This window comes from Lontra canadensis, unplaced genomic scaffold, assembly GCF_010015895.1.
Source record: "Lontra canadensis isolate GAN:19392208 unplaced genomic scaffold, GSC_riverotter_1.0 scaffold11, whole genome shotgun sequence".
Lineage (NCBI taxonomy): Eukaryota > Metazoa > Chordata > Mammalia > Carnivora > Mustelidae > Lontra > Lontra canadensis.
Window position 1 is genome coordinate 22,327,781 of NW_022631005.1, and position 23,761 is coordinate 22,351,541.

General features: G+C 36.1%; 1 protein-coding gene across 1 annotated transcript in view; it reads right to left on the reverse strand.

Moving 5' to 3' along the window:
* Positions 1-23,761, reverse strand: part of THSD7B (thrombospondin type 1 domain containing 7B) — an 856,222-nt gene that overhangs the window by 82,426 nt on the left and 750,035 nt on the right. Inside the window, exons 16-17 of the mRNA XM_032856149.1 lie at positions 21,254-21,387; positions 12,681-12,831 (exon numbers count right to left, since the gene is read on the reverse strand). Of these exons, the coding sequence (XP_032712040.1) occupies positions 12,681-12,831; positions 21,254-21,387 (285 nt within the window). The remainder of the gene's footprint in view (positions 1-12,680; positions 12,832-21,253; positions 21,388-23,761) is intronic.

Here is a 23,761-nt window from a genome sequence, read left to right on the forward strand (position 1 = left end):
TTGACAAAAACTGCTTTTCTTTTCTTTTTTTTTAAGATTTTATTTATTTATTTGAGAGAGAGAACACAAGCAAGGAGGAGAGCAGAGGGAGGGGGAGGAGCAGACTCCCCCTGGAGCAGGGAGCCTGAAGCAAGGCTTCATACCAGGACCCTGGGATCATGACCTGAGCCAAAGGCAGCTGCTTAACCAACTGAGCCACCCAAGTGCCCTCTAAGGAGCTCAGCCAGGGGTCTAGCTCATTCTTGGACTTTCACAAGAGAATACTGTGAGTTCTGTTTAGGGACAAGGAATCGTGGAAGCACAGCTCAGATATGCCAAGTGAAGCCTAGGTACTAACAGCAAAGAGAAAAATCAGGAGCACTTCGGAAGAGATATATGAACTCAGACAATTTCACTGTAATTTCTGCCTTTTTAAAGAAAATGTAAATGGCAGTTTGGTGGTCTTAGCTTTAGTTTCTGGTCTTGGTCTTTCGTTCTTTGAAGCCAAAAGAAAAATATTATAAATTATTTATCTCTATATGATTGTCTTAATAACTGTAAAATAATGTTGCTTTGTAACTCAGGAATATGACAAGGATATCCAATAACAGTCATTATTTGAGATGATATAGTTATATCTCTTAAAATATCAAGAAAACACACCCAAAATATAAAAGAGAAAGTACAGAAGTCTAGTCAAATGAATAGAAATTTGAAAAAAAAAAAAAAAAAAAAAGAAAACCCAATACTTTGGGCTCCATGCCAGCAATAACACTTAAAGTGGTGCTATTTAAAATGGTAATGCCTCAGTATAAACTTTACATAAAATGCCTACATAAAGAAGGCCACAAAATTTCAGAGATACATAAAAGAAGGGCTGAATTTAAAAAAGAAGTACACAAATTGTCAGGATTTTACAAAGCCAGAAGTTAGACACTAACATTTTATTTACATAATTCTCTACAGCTTTCTGTATGCCTAAAATGTTTCATGATTAAAAAAGAGAGAAAGAGAGTCCAATAAAGATGGTGGAGTAGGAGAATCCTGAGCTCACCTCCCCACATGGACACACAAAGCTGCAACTATGGAAGGAGCAGTTTGCTCTGAGTGTGACCTCAACACTAGCAGACAAGCTCTTCCATAGCTAAACTACAAAGGAAAGTCACATCCAGAAAGTAGGAGGAGCAGATGAGGTCTGGTTGGGACCCACAACCCCAGCATTGTGAGCCACAAGCACAAGTGGTCTCACAGGCACTGATGTCCTCCCTGAGGAGGGGCTCAAGCTCTACATCAGGCACCTCTCATCCCCTCATCCCCACTTCTGGGGACTTGCATAAGGAAAACTAGCCACCATAACATCTGGCTTTGAAAATCAGGAAGGCTTCATTCTGGGAGTGCCAGAGGGCTATAGATACTGTGCTGTAAAGGGTCCCCGCATACTCACTCCTCTGAGACTCAGCACAGAGGCATCATTTGAAAAGTGCCTGGGCCACTTAATGGAAGCAACCTAAATATTAATCAATAGATAAGTGGATTAAAAAGATATGGTTTATATATGACGGAATATTACTCAGCCATTTAAAAGATTAAATATTGCCACTGGTGACAACATGGATAGACTTAGTGGGTATTATGTTAAGTAAGTCAGAGAAGACAAACACCATATGCTTTCACTTATATGTGGAATCTAAAAACTAAAACCAATGAACAAAACCAAAACAAACTCATAAATACAGAAAATAAAATGGGGGTGGCCAGAGGGGAGAGGGGTGGGGGAAATGAGTGAAATAGGTATAGAGGATTAAGAGATACAGTATGTAAGATATAAAGTACAGTATAGGGAATTGTAGTCAATAATACTGTAATAACTATATGTTATATGTCACTCATATATGGTGACAGATGGTAACTGTACCTGCCATGCAGAGCTTTTCATAATGTATAGAAATGTCATACAACTATGTTGTGCATCTAAAACTAATATAATATTGTTTGTCGACTATATTTCAGTAAAAAAGGAGAAAATATACCATGTTTTCTTAAAACTGGATAGACTGAGGTAAAAATCTTTTCAAATTGAATTCAGATTTAATAGAAATTTAGTAAATATCCAAGATTCTTTTCCTTCAAAGTTTAACTAAAATGCAAGAAGTTTTATTAGGAATAATAAGATCTATAAATAGCCAAAAAGAAAAATAAGTGACAGGAATGTACCTGCTTAAACACTGAAAATGTATATTAATATGTATTTAAGCTATATGAACCAAAACACAAAACTCAAATACCAATATACGGAGATGAGAACAGAAATGTCAAAATGCCAGAAATACACATACACACAGACACATTTATATACAGGAAGTGACAAATATATAGTATGTGATAAAAAGAAAAGGAGATAATCACAGATATGATGTTAAATGAATTCAAAGAGAAAGTTGTGTGCACTTTAAATTGATTTTCAAAAAATTTAGCACAATATGCCATATACATGCATTATGTGAAAATCTAAAATTGGCTCAAGAAGTATATGTTAACTAGAATTTAAATAAGAATTTTTTTTTTTAAAGTAGATGATTTCAAAAGAACATAGCTGTATAAGAAATTGGAAGGATTTTCAAAAACATACTATTGGACAATATTCTGGCATTAGGTGTTTAAAATTTTAAAAAAAATGGTTTCAGAGAAAAGAAAAATATGGAAACCTTTCATATGTATTTTCTCAAGTAAGCACAGTAAATAAAATATGTTAAGATGGGAAGAATGAGAGGTATAACTATCCTGAACCAATTAAAATAATGATAAAATATAACCAAATAGAGTTTAAGAATAAATGCACATTTGAAAGTTAGAAGCTCTATTTTGAAATAAATATTTATAAAGGACAAACTCTAAAAATTCTGTCAGTAATACTAAAAAGTATTTGCTAAAACTAGTCATTTCTAAAAACATATTTTTATAAACAGATAGTTACATATAGATTAAAAGAAATTGGGGCACCTGGGTGGCTCAGTGGGTTAAAGCCTCTGCCTTCGGCTCAGGTTCATGATCCCAGGGTCCTGGGATGGAGCCCCGCATCAGACTCTCTGCTCAGCAGGGAAACTGCTTCCTCCTCTCTCTCTCTGCCTGCCTCTCTGCCTACTTGTAATCTCTGTCTGACAAATAAAATAAATAAAGTCTTAAAAAAAAAAAGAAATTGAGAGAAAATTCTAAAATGTGAGAAAAAAATGGCTCAAACATGTTACAGTTAAAACCACTGATAAGATTAAAGTGATTTATTTTATTTTATTTTTTTAAAAGATTTTATTTATTTACTTTTTTTTCCAAGGATTTTATTTATTTATTTGACAGAAAGAGATCACAAGTAGACAGGCAGGCAGAGAGACAGAGGGAGAAGCAGGCTCCCTGCTGAGCAGAGAGCCCGATGTGGGGCTTTATCCCAGGACCCTGAGATCATGACCCCAGCTGAAGGCAGGGGCTTAACCCACTGAGCTACCCAGGCACCCCTAAAGTAATTTTTTAATTTGATTTTTAGCACTACTTAGAAATTTCTTGCTAATAAAATGTCTAGAAAAATAATATAAATATAAAAAAATAAGTAAAAATAATTATTGGCAGATTTTGTGGTTGTATATAGATTATAAGATTATATAAGGAAAATCTAAGAATGTAAACGAATAAAAAAAGCCACCAGTAGAATAAGAAATATTAGAAAGTAGGGTAGATGTAAGATGTTCATAATAACCAAGTTTAATTAGATCCTAGAACTAACCAGCAGAAATGCATAAGCAGCAGAAATGCACATGGGGAAATAAAACATTAACAGTGATGAAAATTTTGGTTGGATAGGTCAAAAAAATGAAGAAAAAAAAAACAAATAAAAACGTACCTAGAATATAAAATCCAGTCAGTGGAGGAATATTTATTTAGAATTTAAGAGAAAAGTCATTCTCATAGCATATACAAAGTAAATGCCACATGAATTAGATATCCTTATGTACTTTTTAAGCAATAAAAATATTAGAAATTTTTAAAAAATAATAAATCTGTTAAGTTTTTAAGTAAGAAACAACTTAATTTCATGCAACTAGAAATTTTTCTATGGCGATAGATATCCTAAATTGCGTTTTCAATTGATAGAGATTTGGTTTAAAGATCGAAGACACAACTCTTTTTGGAAATGCTACCAATATGGCATTCAAGGGATTAAAATAAAAGTAAAGAAATTTGTTTTTAAAAGTGCACAAATGATTACGGTGATGATGTTAATGTGAAGGTACAAAGAAAAAAATTAAGAAACTGGAAAGCTGAGGTGCTGACTGCCTTAACTGACCTGAGAGTACTAATTTCAAACCAAGAATGGGTAAAGGGAGAATGAATTTGTTCTGGAGAGCCTCAACAGACTAGGAATTTGATGAGCAAGCACATCTGAAAAAGGAAGTGAAATCAGGGCTCAAAACTGGAGTACTCATCAAAAGTCTGTTTTTCAAGTAGTTATCCTAACTTTGTAGCCTCTCCCCACTTAACATAGTCAGATGCTTGCCTCTCCCAACTCTAGCTAAAGACCAGGCCTTTACGGTTTAAAAATAAATAAATAAATAAATAAAACACATTATATGTTAACTAACTAGAATTTAAATAAAAATTTGAAAAAAAAAACAAAAACCCTTGGAGACAAACAAAATTAACTATCTTAAGTCATCCTTTTGCTAAAAACTTTCAACAGAGATTACATGAGCATATTCAAGCTTCAGTAATCCTTAGAATAAAAGTTTCACATTTAATGCTGATTAAAAAATAAAAATAAAGCTTAAAAGTAAAGTAAAAACAAAAAGGTAAACAAGAATTCTCTGCATCAGGGGCACTAGAGATAATTGAGCATAAAGCTAACATTTGGAAAATACAGGGATGAGGTGAAAAGCTGAGTGTATAATAAACAATTAGACCTCTAGCCTTTTCTCCTACTTTGTTCTCACAGTATTGTCAACCAGGATTATATGACCCAGATAACATTATCTGAGGACTACAGCCGTCCCTAGATTTTGAATAATTTCAGCTATTACTTCCTTAAATATTTTTCTGTCCACTTTTTACTCTCCTTCAAAGTAAACTGTAATGTAAACTGTTACATTTACAGTTATATTAAATCACTTGTTCATTTTCCTCAGATCATTTCATCTCTACTCTTCTTTTAGTCTTTTTTTTTTTTTTTTGGTTTTGTTTTAGTGTGCTTTTATTACTATGTCTTAAAGTTCACTTATCCTTTCTTCTGCAAAATCTAATGTCTTTACTCCCATTTAGTACATTTTTCATTTTAGACATTATATTTTAGATCTCCAAAAGTTACATGTGGTTCTTTTCAGTATCTTCTATTTCATTCATCATGTCCTTATTTTCCTTTAAATTCTAGTATATACTTAAAATATTTGTTGCTGTTTTAGGTTCCTTATCTTTAATTTCTATAATCTCTTCTATTTCTGGTTCTGCTTATATTGACTAGTTTTCCTCTAGCTTATGGATCACAGTTTGTTGCCCTCTCATATGTATTATAACTGAGTATAAGATATATGCAGAGAAATGCAAATATCACAGGAACTAAGCTTAATGACTTTTTGCAATGTGAAAACATATGTATAAGCAGACCAGAGCTCAAGAAACAAGTATTACCAGTTTTACCACCTAAGCCCCTATTATGCCAATCTAATCCATATAAACCCAATGATATTTCATCATTGCTAGAAGCAAAAGTTTTCTGCCCTAATTCTCTTTGAACCAGTCTTATAATTATGCTGGTTTAATTATTAAGAAGTCAATTAATTTGACACTTTGTATAAGAGTCATGTTTTTAATTTTCTATAATCATACTCCTATAAGGTATAAATAACATGGTTATGTTTTGCTGTCCTTGTGATTAGTCATTATCTCCTAGAAAGATATACAGAAACACTTATGGATGAATGATATGACATGTAGGATATACTTTAAAGCCATTGATTGGAGAACACATAAGAAGTGGAGGAGAAAAAATTATTATGCATAGATAATTATTGAAACTGTGATCACTGTTGATGCTGAATAATTAACTTATGGGATTCATTATACTATTTTTTGAGAATGTCTATTTAAAAATATCCTTTTTATCTCTATATCTCTAAAATAGAGATATTAAAAATATCTCTAAAATAGAAATTTTTTAAATAGAGATACAGATAAATAGAGTAGGGGTAGATAGGGAGAGAGACAGAGACAGAGATACTAAGAACAATGGAACCTTTATTTTATATTCCAAATTGGTGATAGTGAGATTCAAAGAAATCACACTTCATAAGAAAGAATAACAAACAAACTAAATTTAAAAAAAGCCAGAGCAGCCCGAAGGCTATCTTTATAGGGTTATCATTTGCTGCTACAGTGCATGAAATGATGTCCCTTTCTGCAAGGCCTAATGTAATTCTGGAAGTAAGAATGGTTCTAGGTTATATGAAATCTCATTTCATACTGGGGTAAAATACTCCACAAATCTCTGCGTAATCAATTATTGGCTTCTGATAAAGAGCTAATATCAATTTACAAAAACAACCAAGAGTTTGTAGTCTGGAATACAGAAAATAATCATTCTTCTCTTCTGGCTTTCAGTTGTGAGTCAAAGAAAAGAACTAGGCAGCTTGAGGGTCGAGACCATTAGACAAGCCCCCAGAGACAAATACAGGTTGTCACCTGCATGTTATGGACTGAGGAGAGGTTGATAAAGTGCTTGGAGGTGAATAATGTTAGCAGGGTACGTTGGGGTACATTGTTTCCCTGGAACATAACTCTTAGAGTGCTGTTTTACTGCTACGGTACTGAAAATGCTGACACACCAGTAATAAAATGTCATTGTTGACAGCCTTTACCAAAAATAACATTGGAGCACCATGATAAAAATAAAGATTTTTTTTTCTTTTTTTAAAAGATTTTCTTTCTTTTTTTTTTTTTTTTTTTTTGAGAGAGAGAGAACGCAAGAGCAGGGGGAGGGCCAGAAGGAGAGGGACAAGCAGACTCCCCACTGAGCAGGGAACCCCACATGGGACTCTACCCTAGGACCCTAAGATCATGACCTGAGCCAAAGTCAGACCCTTAACCAAATGAGCCACCCAGGAGCCTCCAAAATAAGGTTTTTCTTAACCCTCAACTGCTTAATTCTGGAGGACTTAGAAAATTCATCTGTATTTCTCTTTCTCTTTTAAAGAAGTTTCTTCACCTGGAAGAGTAACGGTATTGTATATCTGTCAGTATATACCTGTACTGGCTTTTACTAATGTATCCTGCACACAGAGTCAGAGAAAAAAGTATAGAAATAAGACGTCTTTTGGAAGCACAATATTAAGACTGAAAGAATCCAGATTCAACTGCACTTAACCCCTACATAGTTTCTTTACAAAGTCTTCCTTTGTGATGCTTCTGAAGAGGTTGTCCTGGTAATAAGGCAAAGATTTAGAGCCACTGTTTGATCATGACATTGCATGCAGACCACCGATAAATGAGTGTCCAGTTCCTACAGTGTAAGGGGCTGCCTGGCTGTTACTCTAACTGGCTTCTGATTCATTCAGCTGGAAGTGAAACAATTAAAGTCCAGGTAGGTTTGTTAAACTTAAGTCATCTTTCTGGAGAGGGTTTGCAAAAGCTTGCTTCTGTAATGTATACATCAGTTTGGAAATTCACCTCCAGGACCCTCTTTGCTCTCTCCCATCAACATTATTGTTTAAGAAATTGCTTTGTTGAGCTTCCAAGGAGAGTCACAAATAGAAAATCTGTATTACTCGATGGCAAATTTCTGTAAGGATTGGCAGCATACAGGGAGAGAACTATATATTCCTTTAGATATGTCAAGGGCTGAGCAGTTTCTGATTAGAAATTTATAAACCTCTCTTGAAGAATATAAGATTCTATGAATAATACTCATCAGCATAATATGAAGAATAAGGATTAAATGGGAAATAATTAAGATTAGGTAAACAAAGGATAAATACTTGGTAATAAACAATGAACTGTCATATAAATGTATTTTTCATATGTGTATACATGCATACATGTATTTATATACATATACACATACCTTTAAAGAGTGAACACTTGCAAACATATTCCACAAGCTTCCTTTCCCATTAAAGCATTCTAAAGAAGTAAGCATACTGGGCTCAAAAAATGAAGGAGATGCGTGTGTGTGTGTGTGTGTGTTGTGGGAACATGAAAAAACAAGAACAGGGGCTCCTGGGTGACTCAGTGGGTTAAGCCTCTGCCTTCAGCTCAGGCCATGATCTCAGGGTCTTAAGATCGAGCCCCACATCGGGCTCTCCGCTCAGCAGGGAACCTGCTTCCCCTTCTTTCTCTGGTTGCCTACTTGTGATCTCTCTCGCCCTGTCAAATAAATAAATAAAATCTAAAAAATAACAAGAACATAAAAATAAGTCAAACACGAGGTTTTCCATTTTCTTCAAATTCTGACTTGAACTGCGTTTGTTTTGCTTGATCCATTTATAGTCTCCAGTTCTTGCCAGTACAGTTAGAATGATCCCAACACAATTTTTAATGCCTTGTCTCGTTTGCTCTTTGGTATGGTTTGCAATTTGCAGTCACTTTAAGGTCAGTGACCCATTCATTTGAAGTTATCTTTCTGAGGCCTTATTTTTGGGGACTGCTATCAAATTAGGCATAAGTCATTTTTCAGCAAAAGAAGTGACATTTTATTTCTGTAAGATCACATAATAACCAATTTTGTGTGAAAGAATGGATATTTCCTGTACAACTTAAAAAATATATAACAACCTGTCTTAGGTTTCCCAACCACATTGTACACAAGGCAAGGGAGAGCTTTCATTTGCTTTTTCCTTTTGCTTTTTGCATTTTTTTTTAAACCTGTATTAAGAATACTCTGTGCTGTCCACTTTGTACACATTATCTCTAATCTTTAAATAATCTGGAAAAATAATGATTATTGTCCTTATATTCCTGATGAGGAATCTGTAACTCAGAGGTTTCAGTAACTTGTCCACAGTCCCACAGCCAGCAAGTGTTCTTGGGCATTAGATCACATGCTCTTTTGTGACTCCTTTTCTTTCACTCGCTGGCAAACTATTTAAATGCAGTAGGTTATGGAATTTAGAAGTATGTTCCTTTGCAAATACAACAGTCAGAGTAAACCAGAAAAGGAGACGACAGATCATACTGGTTAGCATAGTCTCTAGAACAGGAAACACGGATTCTGTTTTCTTTGTAGCGGTTAGGGGTTATGTGTGGATTACATGAGCTTAAGTAGTTGCTGTGACTTTTACCAGCTCTTTAGAAGTAGCACGTTACTAACTGAGACTCACTTACTTTACTTACCTACACAATGGAAGGGTAGTAGTATCTGTTTTGTAGTGGCATTCTGAAGATTAAGTAGGAAATAGACAGTGCTAAGCACATTGTCTGGCACATGGAAAGCAACTGCAAATATAAGCTAAGTAACCAGTTAATACTAGTGTTGACTCAATATTCAACAAACAGTTGTGATTCAAGTGAGGCTGACAAAAAACATGGCTTGAATGTAATGGCCAACAGCCTTGTGACTCAAAGTGTGTTCCCAGAGAAGCAGAATCAGCATCACCTGGCAGCATTCTAAATGCCAACTCATGGGCCCCACCCAGATGTCCTGAATCAGAATCTCTCGAACAGGGCAGAGCTGCTGTGTGTTAACAGACTTTCCAGACGCTTCTTATGTATGCTACTGTGAAAGTCACTGATCCAGAGTTTAGGAAGTATACTTAATAATTTTCCATATTGCCTACCTCTTTATTAACAAACATTGTGTGAACTGATAAACACTGCTACTCAGTTATTTAATCCTTTGCTATCAACACACAGGATGCACTTATAAAGATGCTGACGACTATGATTCCTTGGGAGCAGTGATGGTCTGTCATATATGTTTGGCCTCAGACTATAGGACGCATATGGGGAATTCAAGACATAGTTTTACTTAATTGATTTTGCTAAGTCTCTTTTAATTGACTGGCAAATCTACTTAATTTACTATGTTTATACCATATCAAAGTATAAATTTCAGAATACTTTATAGATATATAAGAGAAACTTATTTTTGTCTCAGAAATATCCTTCATTTGTTTTTTGGTGGGGGAGAGGGTGGACTTGTTTGGACTTGTTTACTTGTTTGTTTGGTTATGTGTTTGACTCTGAAAAAGTGCCATGGAAAGAAAAAGATGAAAGAGAAACAAGTGAATCGGTCCTATTAACACATGTCACACTGCAGACTCTCAAAGGAGAATTCGGTAAAATGGCCAGTATTTAGATCCATAAATCAGAACATGCTATAGAGAACAATTACACAATAATTGTCTTATTTTTCTCAGAAAATGCACACTGAAGTGCTAATTAAACTTCAAGCACAAAGATCCAGATTGCTAACTCCGCTATAATCATGATCCTGATCACTGTCAAGTACTGCTTAAGTACCTAGGATGTTGGGGCATTATGCTATGATACTGCAATTTATTAAATTTATGTAACATATTTAGGAGATGGGGAAAAACAATCAGGTATGAGCTCTGATTACCATTTTTTTAAAGTCTTTATTTACACTTGAGAGCAGCATGGCATGTGAAAAAGAGCTAGGCCATTGTGGTTGAATAGACCTGAGTGACTGTGGATAAATGTCCATCATCCTAGCACAGTGTTAGGAAATTCCAGCACGGTGCTTATTACAGAAGATGTGCTCAATGAAAGTTATTACTGTTGTCACAGCTATGATGATGATAATGATGATGATGATGATGATAATGTAACTTTGCAGGTGCATAAGCATTTGACAGACCAACCCTCTCACTTCACGCTGACAAGTAAGGAACTGCTTATGTCATCGTTCAGACATATGAAAGGAGGCTGAAAGGTTTTCTCTATCTCCAATTCCTAAATGCTCCAAAAATAGTGTAATTATGTCTGGAAAAGTCAACCTTAAAGGGAATTGCCTCTTAGAAACCCAAAGAAATAAACACAGAATGCCAGACCATCACAACATCATATAAAATGCTCCTAAACCAGACATTTTAGCTCAGTGGCCAGAATCCTTGACTTAGAAGGGCAACATTTTCATCGTAAAGTGTTTATAGCTTAATGGAGTTTACTGTGAGCAAATTAGAAACAAAGCAGAGTGACTAAGATCATGACCTCTACACTTAATTTAACTTACTCAGATTGCTAATTCTGCAAGTCGATTAATAAAGAATGTACACTGCTACATTTTTGAAGGTGTAGTCATATTAAAATCATACAGACCACTAACTTGCTTTATTCTTAAAATAAATGCTGCATCTTAAAGAAAGAAAAGTATGGGTCTAAATCCACTTTCATTCATCCAAGTTTAGGAAGCCAAGGACATAAGAACAAAGGCTTTGGCTTCATCAGATAGTCTAAAGTTTAGCCCAGCTGCATCACTTACTCAGTGCAAGCTATTTAGCCTTCTTGAGAATCAGTTTCTCCATCTGTACAATGGGACTGATAATAGTATGTACTTAGTAGGATTGTTATGGTGACTAAAGAGAATAATTTTACATGTGCCTTACACACAATAAATGCTCAATAAATGTTAACTTTTATTGTATTTAAGTTACACATAAAATAAGTAGGACCAACATTCCATTCCTTCAAATTACCCTTAATTAATAACTCTTCATCTTAATATTCTGTTGTCCTAGACCCAAAAACAACTCAAAAAAGAAAAAATAGTAACAAAGGGAAATCTCTTTCAGGAATAATTCCATAGAATTATGGAAATGTCAAAGATAAGGTTGCAAAGATTAACGATGAATCAATCATTCAAAACTGCAAATACAGAATATTAATTGATTTCAAAAATATTTTCCATTTCTATACAAAGATTTTATACAACCTTCCCACAAATTATATTACCACTGTAAACCTAAGTCTCCCTTCCTAATGTTTGGAGCCATATAACATATTCCTTATCCTCATTTTCTTTTTTAGCTCTGTAAGCCAAAATACAAGTCTAAAGTATCAGAGTTTAGCTTCAGAGAATATTAAGTGGAACCATTCTATTTCAGGAATATTTATTTTCCCATAGTCACATTATGTTTCCATTAAAAAAAATAAAGGCAAATGCGTTAGATTTTTAGAAAGGGTGTTTTGTATGTGGGGGGGATAGGGTGGGTGTGTTTTTGGTTTTTTGGGTTTTTTTTTCGGTCAGCTTTGGAAGAAGAACATGACAAAAGAACACCTCATCTTTGGGAAAACAGAAAAGGCAAAAACATCATCACAAACAGAAACAAAATTACACAGTAGAGCTGAGCTACTAAGATATAATTGATTCTGCCAGGATAAAAATGGAACAGAACCAAGAGATTATAATGAGAATCATTTTGGTACTAAAGAAGACCCCTTTAACAATGGGTGTGCATTCAAATCCTAGTTTGATCATTATAGGCTCATTTTCCTTGTTCGTGTTCCCATGATAAAGGCCTTAAGAGAAGCACTGGCATTTTAAATTGCTCAGTCTCACTTGCTTATTTTTTTTTCCCTCCTTCTTAGGTAAAATTATATTCTTATGTTATTAGAAGAATGTTTTGGAGAACATGTACTGTGACTATATAGTGGCCAATACTGAAGGCAACATTGGAGGATTAGGGTATTGACAGGGGAAGAGGAATTACCTGTGGGCATTTGCTCCAAGGTCCCCACTCAGACATGACACATTCACTGGGACACAGAAGAGAGCAGGACTGGGTTTCTGGGGGAATTTCATCCTGGCTGCATAGGCTATTATCCACAGCTCCCCCTTCACTATCAGCAGCATTCATACATCTGCAAGGCAAGATCAAGGTTAAAACAGTGGAGACTTAAAACAGTGGAGAGTAAATATAAAGTAGTTATGATATACCATAGTTACTTACCAAAGAAAATTAAATGTAAAAAAAGACTGGCAGAGAAATCAAGGGGAAAAAATTCCTTCTTCAGCCAGTTGACCTTTATTGAGTGATAACCTTTCAGTTAGCAGAGCAAGAGAGAACAATGGGAAGACTAGAGTCCACTGGCATTCTTAAAGAACTCTCCATGTCAAGAGACCTACGCTATTTTTACTCAGGTCCAGCACAGAGTGAATTTTCTTTTTACTGTAACAAATCTTGAAGGCTCTTCTTCTCTGAATGAGTTCATCACTTTGTAACAGTGAGAGCCTTCCTAGTTCCTGTGACTCTCTTAGACCTTTCCTACACTTGTATCTCTCCTCTTCCAAACTTCCCTAATCTCTGTCCAACACATTTAAGGTCATGGCCAAGGAATGTGAAACATAATTGAACATGTCTTTCTTTCAGGTATTTTCTGCATTTCAGTATGGAATTTTGGTATCACAAACCAAAGGGCAATATGTAAGCATTTTCATGTGCCACTTGAACACAAGGTATACAGACACTTGGCCTAATCTGTATTGGCCTATGAGATAAGTGCTGGCTAATGCGAGATAAATAATCATGCTATTGATTCAATCAAATCAAAACCAAAGTGTTAAGACCACTATATATCCATCAGAATGGCTTCAGTAAAAAAAAATATGGAAAATATCAAGGGTTGGCAAGTACATGCAGCAACTATAACTCTTCTTACTCCGCTGGTTGGAGCATAAACTCTTTGGAAAACTAGTTGGCAGTATCTACTAAATGGCAACATATACGTAACACATGACCCTACAATTCTATGCCCATTTACATACACAAAAGAAATGTGCACCAAAAAAGAAAAAAAATGAAAGAAAATATTCGTATTAGCACTATTTGTAATCATCCAAACCAGAAATAGTCCAAATATTCAACAGTGTCAACAGATAAATATATTGTGGTAAATGGTGGGAATGTATGAACTATTGTGACATGGTAAAACATGAGTGACATTCAAATATTCAATGCTGTACAAAAGAAGCTAGACACAAAAGAATACACTGTATGATCTCATTCATAGAAAGAAATAAGCAATATTCATCCTGCTGTCAGAAGTCAGAAACAGTGGTTACCTTTGGGGGAATGGTTACTTACTACTAGGGGCTTAAGGTAGCCCTGGTAATATTTTGTTTCTTGGCCTCTGAGTTGGTTACACAGCTGTGTCCCTGTTGTGAAAATTAAGTTAACCATACTCTATGAGTGGGTATTTCTCTATATTTATATTAAATCTCAATTAGAATTTTATGTTTGAATTATCTTTAAAAAATGTTTAAGAAAGACTAGCTACATGCAAGCCTCTTTTTCTAGGTGTGGGATACAAGCTTAGTATTTGTTAATAATGATTCATTCAGTAAATATTTTTGAGGACCGACTGTGTACCAGGCCCTTGCCTAGTTGCTGGGGTACACACCAAAAAAAAAAAAAAAAAAAAAAAATCCCTGTTGTTATGACACTTTTCTTCTAGTGATAAATAATCGAAGTGAAGGTGAAAATGACAATGACAATGAGATAAATGGTGCCATTTGCTGATCTGATCACTTGAAACACGATGCCACAGCCAAGGAGTAAGCATTTTAAGACAGATATGATGGAGAGCTATTGGTGTCCCCCAAATCATGCTAAACTAGAATGAAATATCCTATGCATTATGAGTTTCTTTTACACATATAATTTTTTTTAAAGATTTTTATTTATTTATTTGACAGAGACAGATCACAAGCAGGCAGAGAGGCAGGCAGAGAGAGAGGAGGAAGCAGGCTCCCTGCTGAGCAGAGAGCCCGATGCGGGGCTCGATCCCAGGACCCTGAGACCATGACCTGAGCCAAAGGCAGCGGCTTAACCCACTGAGCCACCCAGGTGTCCCCATATAATTTTTTTATAATTCAGGAAAATTGCAGAGTAATCTATTACCTTGTACAAAACAAAGTAACCTTTATGAGCTTGACTTGCAAAGTAATGAAAACCCGTACATTGTATAAACAAGGTTAACATAAAATGCTAGAAGATGTTAAGTAATGTCTTCTATGTAAGAAGGCATGGTACAGAATCATCTATGGACTTTAATTTATTTTGTGGTAATAGTCAATAGTGGAAGGAGGGACCACAAAATAGCTTATGCGTCTTGTTCCGGACAAACTTAAAAGCTGGAAATTGCTTTCCTTCTTGCCTGCACACTCTCTGTTGATGTTCTTTTATTATTTCAATGAGAAAGAAGACATAGACTTCTGGTCAGTGGTGTCCAGCTGAATGTATGCACCAGTCTTTGTTCACTCTTAATATGCCACAAAAACAATTGTAAAGTCATTTGTTACAAAAACCAAGAAAAAATCCACAAAGAAAACTAAAAAACTCAAGGTGGGGGGAAAGACATTACCCTACAAGGACAAAGAACAAAGACAACAAATGGAAAATAGAAAAGCTGAAATACCAACACTCAAGGAAAAACAAAGAATGCAACTCCATTTATACCATAGAAAACATAAAAAATTCAGGAGCTTGTGTCACCAAGTACTTCTGGAAATGTGAATAAAGGTGATGCTGAAAAATTGGAAGATATACTAAAAGTATGTTTAAGAGGTACCTGGGCCCTCTGATCTCCCATAATCCACAGGGCTAGGTGATGGCCCCTCCCTCACCTCTCCCCTCCCCACCCCACCCCCACAGGTAACTGAATGTTTATTATTTGGAGAGGGTCATAAAAATAGTCAGTCTTTGGACTAGAGAACATAGCTAACTTAAGGATGAGAACATCATACTAAAAACAAGGGTTTGCGTACAAGTTAACACACTGGAAGGACTACCACAAACCTAGTGGTTTAAAGAACAAAAACTATTTTACAATGCTGTAGTATAGAAATGCAACACGGATCCCACCAAGGTAACATCAGTGCCTTGGTAGAGCTGCATTTCTTTCTGGGGGCTCTAGAGGAGAGACTACTTCCCTACCTTTTTCCATATTCCAAGGAATGGCCTCTTTCTCCATCTTCAAAGCCATCAGACTTGCATCTCTCTGTGCCTTGCATCTCTGATCACATTTTCCTTTTTCTCTCCCATTTCCCCTTTCTCATCTAAGAACACTTGCAAATAAAATGTCCCTGCCCAGACAATCCGGGTATATCTTCCAGGCTCAAAATCCTAATCTAATCACATCAGCAAAGTTCCTCTTACTATAAAAAATAACAGATTCACAGATTTCAGGGATTAGAATGTGGATGTCTTTGAGCGGGGGTGGGGGGGGGACGACAATTCTGTCTATCACATCAACAACCTTCTTTCGTTAGGTTCCAAAAACACTTGGCTGCTAGTATTATCTATTTCACACCTGATTTATGAAAAGACTTTTCTGAGGGTTCTGATAAGCCCAAGAGTAAAGACTTAAAAAGACTAAAATTGAAGGTATTCCCAAACAAAAATGCCCCTGCAGTTACATATCCTGGATCATCAATTTCCATTCCATCTCCCTTCAACTGTCACCTCATTTCTACTGAAAACTCAGTACAGAACTGTTTTGAAGCATATTTGCTATTCCCAAGCCTTCCCCCTATTTCCTTCATGACTATCTCTTGAATTTCGTTTAATCACACTTTTAGTACCTTTCCAGAGAAACCTCTTATCTGGGTCATTAACAGACTCCCCCCATTGCCAAACTCAATGGTCAACTGTCATCTTAGTAAATTTCTGAGAACCTTTTGAAACAACTGATGACTATCTTTTTCTTGAAAATCCCTCTTGCCTTCCCATTTTCTTGCTTTTCCTCATTCTCCAACACCTCTTGCTCAGTCTTATTTGTAAAGCCTTCCTTTGCTATCATCCATGAATATTGGAGTTCCCCAGGGCTCAATTTCTTATGTCTTTTTTTATCAATATATATCAAATGTATAAGCTGTTGATGACCAAATTTATACCACTGTCTCTCTCTGAACTCCAGTCTGTTTTGTCACAGTTGGAAGGCAAATTTAATGTGTTCAAAAGCTAGCTTTTGATTTTCCTCTCTAACTTGCTTCTAATATTTCTCATCTCAACAAATGGCACCATCATCCCTATGATTGTTAGGCACTGAAACCTAGCGGGCATCTTTGATGCTTTTCTTTCTTCCATGTTCTACAATCACTTTATAAATAAATCCTACAGTCTGTGCCTTCCAAATATAGTCTGAATGTGACCTTCTCACCGCCTTCATTATTACCAAGCCCAGTCCAACCATCAGCATCTCCCACCTGGAATTTTGGAATGTCTTTGAAACCTTCATCCCTGCTTCCATTTATATATCCCAAAATATACCCCTTCTCTACATCCAACAAGGTCCTTTCAAATGTAAATTAAGACCATGTCATTTCCTTTGTCTCAAACCTTTCATGGCTTCAAGTTGCAGTTAGAAAAAAATCCTTTTACCTTGTTTTAGAAGATTGTGTGATTTGAGTCCTGGCATCAGCTATACAGAACACTTTGTTATTCATCTTGTTATAAAAAGCAAAGAAGATTTCTGCTTTGGATACTCTTTCTTCCTGGGATTTCTTTCAGTAGTTCTTTATATTCATTCAGGTCTCTCATATTATTCTCTGCTTGGATATTTTCCTGGCCAACCTCTCCAGTCTTCTCCATCAATCCAACCCAATTTTATTTTTTTCTTGGCATTTCATAGCAAAGGCATTCCATTACATTCATGTGTTTATCTTTTTCTCTGCCACTATAAGTTATTTGAGGATATAAACTTCTTTTGTTCACTTTTTTTATCCCCAGTGCCTAGACTGCCTGATAAATAGAATATTTTTTGAATTAATAAATTATTGCAATCCAAGATGAACCACAAGAATGTCCTCCAGTTTTGAAGTTTCAGGAAAGAGGATAAGCTATTTTGTTCATTACAACAGTGTCTTATTAAGACCAATAATGGTTTGGAATGCAAAATACCTAGAAAATCTACTTCATATATTTAAATGTGATCATACACACAAAGCCTGCCACAACAAAATATTACAGACTAGGTGCCTTAAACTATAGAAAATTATTTTCTCACAATTCTTGAGGCTCCACATCTTAAGATCAAGGTGCTGGAAGGGTTGGTTTCTGCTGAGACCTCTCTCCTTGGCTGTGGATGGCTAATGAACGGTGTCTTTATTTTTCATTTTTTTATTTAAATTCAGTTAGCCAACATATAGTACATCATTAGTTTCAGATGTAATGTTCAATAATTCATCAGTTGCATATAAAACCCTGTGCTCATCACATCACATGCCCTCCTTAATGTCCAATCACCCAATTACCCCATTCCCCCACCCACCTTCCCTGCAGCAACCCTTTATTTGTTTCCTATAGTTAAGAGTCTCTCATAGTTTTTCTCCTTCTCTAATGACTTCCCATTCAGTTTTTCCTCCTTTCCCCTATGGTCCTCTGTGACCTTTCTTATATGCCACATGAGTGAAACCAATTATCTTTCTCTGATTGACTTATTGCACTCAGCATAATACACTCCACTTCCATTCACGTTGATGTAAATGGCAAGTATTCATCCTTTCTGATGGCTGAGTAATATTCCATTGTCTGTGTGTATGTGTACACACACACACACACACACACACACACTCACTCACCCCACATCTTTATCCATTCATCTGTTGATGGACATCTCAGCTCTTTCCACAGTTTGGCTATTGAGGACATGGCTGCAATGAACATTAGGCAGCAGGTACCCCTTTCGATCACTGCATTTATATCTTTGGGGTAACAATCTAGTAGAGCAATTGCTGGGTTATAGGGTAGCTCTATTTTTAACTTCTTGAGGAATCGCCACACAGTTTTTCAGAATGGCTATACCAGTTTGCATTCCCACATGTAGAGTAAGAGGGTTCCCCTTTTTCCGTATCCTTGTTAACATTTGTTGTTTCCTGACTTATTTATTTTAGCCATTCTGACTGGAGTGGGGTAGTAGCTCATTGTGGTTCTCATTTGTATATCCCGGATGCTGAGAGATGTAGAACATTTTTTTATGTGTCTGTTGGCCATCTGGATGTCTTCTTTGGAGAAATGTCTGTTCATGTCTTCTGCCCATTTCTTGACTGGATTATTTGTTTTTTTTGGGTGTTGAGTTTGATAAGTTATTTATAGATCTCAGATACCAATCCTTTATCTGACAGGTCATTTGCATATCTCTTCTCCCATTTTGTAGGTTGCCTTTTACTTTTGTTGACTGTTTCCTTTGCTGTGAAGAAGCTTTTTGTCTTGAAGTCCCAACAGTTCATTTTTGCTTTTGTTTCCCTTGCCTTTAGAGACATATATAGCAAGAAGTTGCTGCAGCCAATGTTGAAGAGGTTACTACCTCTGTTCTCCTCTAGGATTTCGATGGATTCCTGTCTCACATTTAGGTCTTACATCCATTTGGAGTTTATCTTTGTGTATGGTATAAGAAAATTGTCCAGTTTCATTCTTCTACATGTGGCTGTCCAGTTTTCCCAGCACCATTTATTAAAGAGACTGTCCATTTTCCACTGGATATTCTTTCCTGCTTTGTCGAAGATTAGTTGGCCATAGAGTTGAGGGTCTATTTCTGGACTCTCTGTTCTGTTCCATGATCCATGTGTCTGTTTTTGTGCCACTACCATACTGTCTTGATGATTACACTTCCTGTGTCTTTACATGCTCTTCCCTTTTTGTGTGTCCTAATCTCTTCTTTTTTTAAGGACACTAATCGATTGGATTAGGGCCCATCCCAATGACCTCATTAACATTAATTACCTCTTTACAAAGAGCCTATCTCCAAATACAGCCTTATTTTGAGGTAATGAAGGCTACGACTATAATACGTAGATTTTTGGGGAACACAATTCACCTCACAACAGAGTGATATTCAATAGCTGTATTATTTGTATTATATCAAGCTCTGTAAGTTTGAGCTACGTATGGCTTAAAGGCCTTCTTATTTAAGTATGTTTTTCCTCAGTCAGCCTGCCATAATTCTGTCGGTAGCAATTTATTCTCTTAAAGCTTTCCTTTCTCTCCTGAGATTTTGCTGAGTACTGCTAAGAGGACCTGGCAAGGATGAGAGTGGGAGTTATCACAGCTCCTCCTCTTGTTAATTGATAAGCTAGGTTGATTAGTCATTTCCCAAAACCATGAGAATAAGACGCAGGAGACATAGATTTTGAAGAGAAAAAGGTCTGTGACAGCATGAGCCCAGTAGTACTCAGAGGAAAGAGGAATGAACAAAGTGACAGAAAGACAGTTTGTCTGTCAGCCATTTGCTTGGGTTGATGCTAGTTTCACCAAGAGCTACTTCTTCCAACATGTCTACCAGTGATTTTGCAACACTGGGACTAAGTCTCGGAAATGATGTGTAAGTAACAAATTACTGAATAAAATAAATTCACTGATACTGACTAACAATCAAATATATGAGTAGGCTCTGACTTAAATGACTTCACTCTAAGTTAATTGAACAGGGAGTTATAGGATTTGAGAACTGTCTGTCCATTTGAAATGGAGCTTCCTAAATCCCACAAAATGATACTCTGTGTTCATGCAATTGAATAGTTGACTAAACTATATTTTCTTCTTGATTTTACATACTAACAATTGTTTATCATTAATATTTTAGTTTTCACTTATTCAGTCTAACATTTATTACCAGGATCCTTAATTGATAAAGAAATTCATTCTTTCCAAATCATTGTTAAAGAGGCCATTTAGACAAACTCAGACCAACGGTTTCTTTTGCTTATTACTGCTGTATTTACAAAACAAAAAACTTTAAACAAGATCCCTCCATAAATAGCCCAGAATTCACTAAACTCTGTCAGAGGTGCACTCCTTTCATATTAAAAGTAATCAAATACGGTTCATAAGCATTCTCAGAATGTAGTTTCCAAGACCAGCTGTGAGGGTTTAAATTGACCTTTCAACATACTGACATTCAAAATTAAGACAATGTCCATCAACTACACTACCCACAGAGCAAAAAAGAGACATGATATCATAGCTACAATCTCCGGATTTGTTAACAGTTATGGTTATGCGTCAGTTTCAATCAGTGAAGGGATACCAGTCTGCTCCATGCAGTTAGCTTTCCCACTGAAGTCATTTGCAGGGAATGGCAGAGATTGTGACTGCACTGCAGAGGATATCCCACTGTACATGGGGCAGTTAAGGCATCTATACTTCTATTGATGCTTAATGATTAGCAAAAGCCAGAGTATGCAGCATGAAAATCAGGGTGCACTTGGATAAACAACACTCTGGTTTTTTATAAAAATGTGTAAGTTCTACTGCCCCATTTCCCAAATGTCTCCATTTCCACACACCTGATTTTCCTAGATTGCGTTCCTCCTCCACAGCGTAGAGACCTCAGCTCATTGTGGATTTTGCATGGAGACCAGTGTTCTACCACCCACGAATACTGATTGCATTCACTGTAGCATGGGACTGCCTCATGCACCTGTCAAGAAGAGGAAATGAAAAGAAAAAAATTATGTGGAACTATCCAAGTTATATAAAAAGAGCCTATCTTTTAGAAATGCCTGCTGAACATAACCCAAGAACTATACTCTGGCTAAAACAGCCAAATTACACTCCCAAAAAGCAAGATGTATTTGGCTTCTCTGAAATTACTGACTTGCCTAAAGAAACATACAGGGGAAATCAACTAAGACATGATGGTATGCCTTCACGGAGGAGAACAAAAGACAGGCATTTCCTACCACTGAGAAGAGGAATTCTATTACCATTTCATTTCCTCAAAGACCTCACACAGCCATCTATTAGATGGTCCAGCTCTCAATTATACAGCATACTGTATTCTCAGATGTACTTTGAGATGTCAATTGAAATAAATATATGTAAGGAAAATTTACTCTTGAATATAAGAGGTCCTTAGAATGCATAAGAAAAGTGGTATTATTTGCACCGGAAATTTCTTTCTATGCCCCCAAATGATCAGTGCTAACAGGCAATCATTTAGCCTCCTGGGTATTGTGGCTTCATATGAATTTAGCTATTTGTAGGATGTAGGATGTTTTCAGAGCACAGCTATAACACACACACACACACACACACACACACACACACACACACAAGACAAACACTGCTAGACTGTTAGAAGCTGGGCATGATTGATTACTGACTGTGAATATTTACAATTTTATGGTAAAACCAATGATTACAGTAAATGAATTCTTAGGTTACTTCCTATGCACTTGTTGGGGTGATTTTTTTCACCTGGAATTGTATCCCATTGGGTACTCAATTGAGTTTGCCTCCCTTTTAAAAGCTGAATTTAAAATGCATTACTCAATATAGAGCACAGCCCTCTCCCTCAGAAAATGTTTCACTGCATGATAGGTTACTCTAGATCACAAAGATGATTCTAGTATAGCCTGCTGATGAAGACTGATTCAACCTATTACCAAATTGGTTAATTAATGCTTTTCCTTTTAAATAAGAACTTAAGCTCGAGTTCTTTTCTCCCATTGCCTTTCTAATTCCAAAAAATTGTAAATGATGACTAGGCAGTGCTATCCAAGCAGAACCATTACTTGCGAGTTTCCACTAAATGCGAGGGAAAGCACTATGTAATGGGATAATCAGAAAACAAGATTGGAGTACTGTCAGCATGTTAGATGGAAATCAAATGGGAAAAGGTTATTTGTGACACTACATCTTAGGAATCACAAATAATGTCAGAAACTATTTTTAACTGTGTGGTTCTATATGGCTCTCTCATGTAGAGCACACAAGGAAAAGGAAAAACCACAAAGTGAAAAATATGTGAGGGCAAAATGAAAGGAGATGGGAAAATAGAAGTAGAAATGGGTGCAGGAGAGTAAGGAATTAAGTAATAAAAGAAGCACATTTCATGCTGTGAATGCTGCCAAGAATGGAATGAAAGGTTTGGAAGCAGAACCTACATTAGAATAAGGAGGTAATAACTTGTAAGGGAGAAAAGTCTGCCTGACTCCTAGCATGGTAGAGGTAAGAGAAAAATCTACAAAAATGAAAAGACATGACCCCAGTGGAACAGACACCTGGAAAGTGAGCTGATGACAGCTGCAGGTTTAGCCAACTCCACTCTACCACAAAAATGAGCACTGAATTGAATTTGTGAGCTCGTTCTATAAACTTTTCAATGTGTATCAGACAATTTAAATAAAGCTCTTTGGCTTTCATAGGAGATACATGAAAGTCTGCCAAAGCACTTGGTACAGACAGGGGGTAGATAGAAATATTCATTAAAAAAGTATTTTCCCATGCCTCATGCATAAATTTGAAGGCAGATGGATGGAGTATCCTGAGAGGGACCTATTTTTCTGAAGTTACCCATACTAAACAGAGCTTACATGTCCACCCTACCTCCTACATAAAGCCCAAAGACAGACAGAAAAATGAAAACCTGTGTAGTTGCATGTTGCTCTGATACACACATTTGAATGTCTGGTTGTATATTTGATTTACTATTTTTACTCTTTATGCTATGCAACTTATACCTAAGCAGAGTAGCTAACCTCAGTGAAAAGTTGCTGGAAGATAGGGAGCCTATCTATGTAGGAAGATGTTGACTCACCCTTTTAACTAATGGGTGTAAAAAAAAAAAAAAACAAAAAAAAAACCTCTTAAAAAAGATTCACTTTTTTAAGAATTTACTTGGATTTACTTGATTTTTTCCCCCCCACATGTGTATGTTATTTTAATATTGCTCATATTGTTACTTCTAGATGGTAAATCCGTACCCTTCCTTCAAAGCCCAAGTAAACCCCAGCACTTCCACAAGGCTTTTCCCATGACCCCTAGTTGACATGTTTTGGTACGACAGTCTC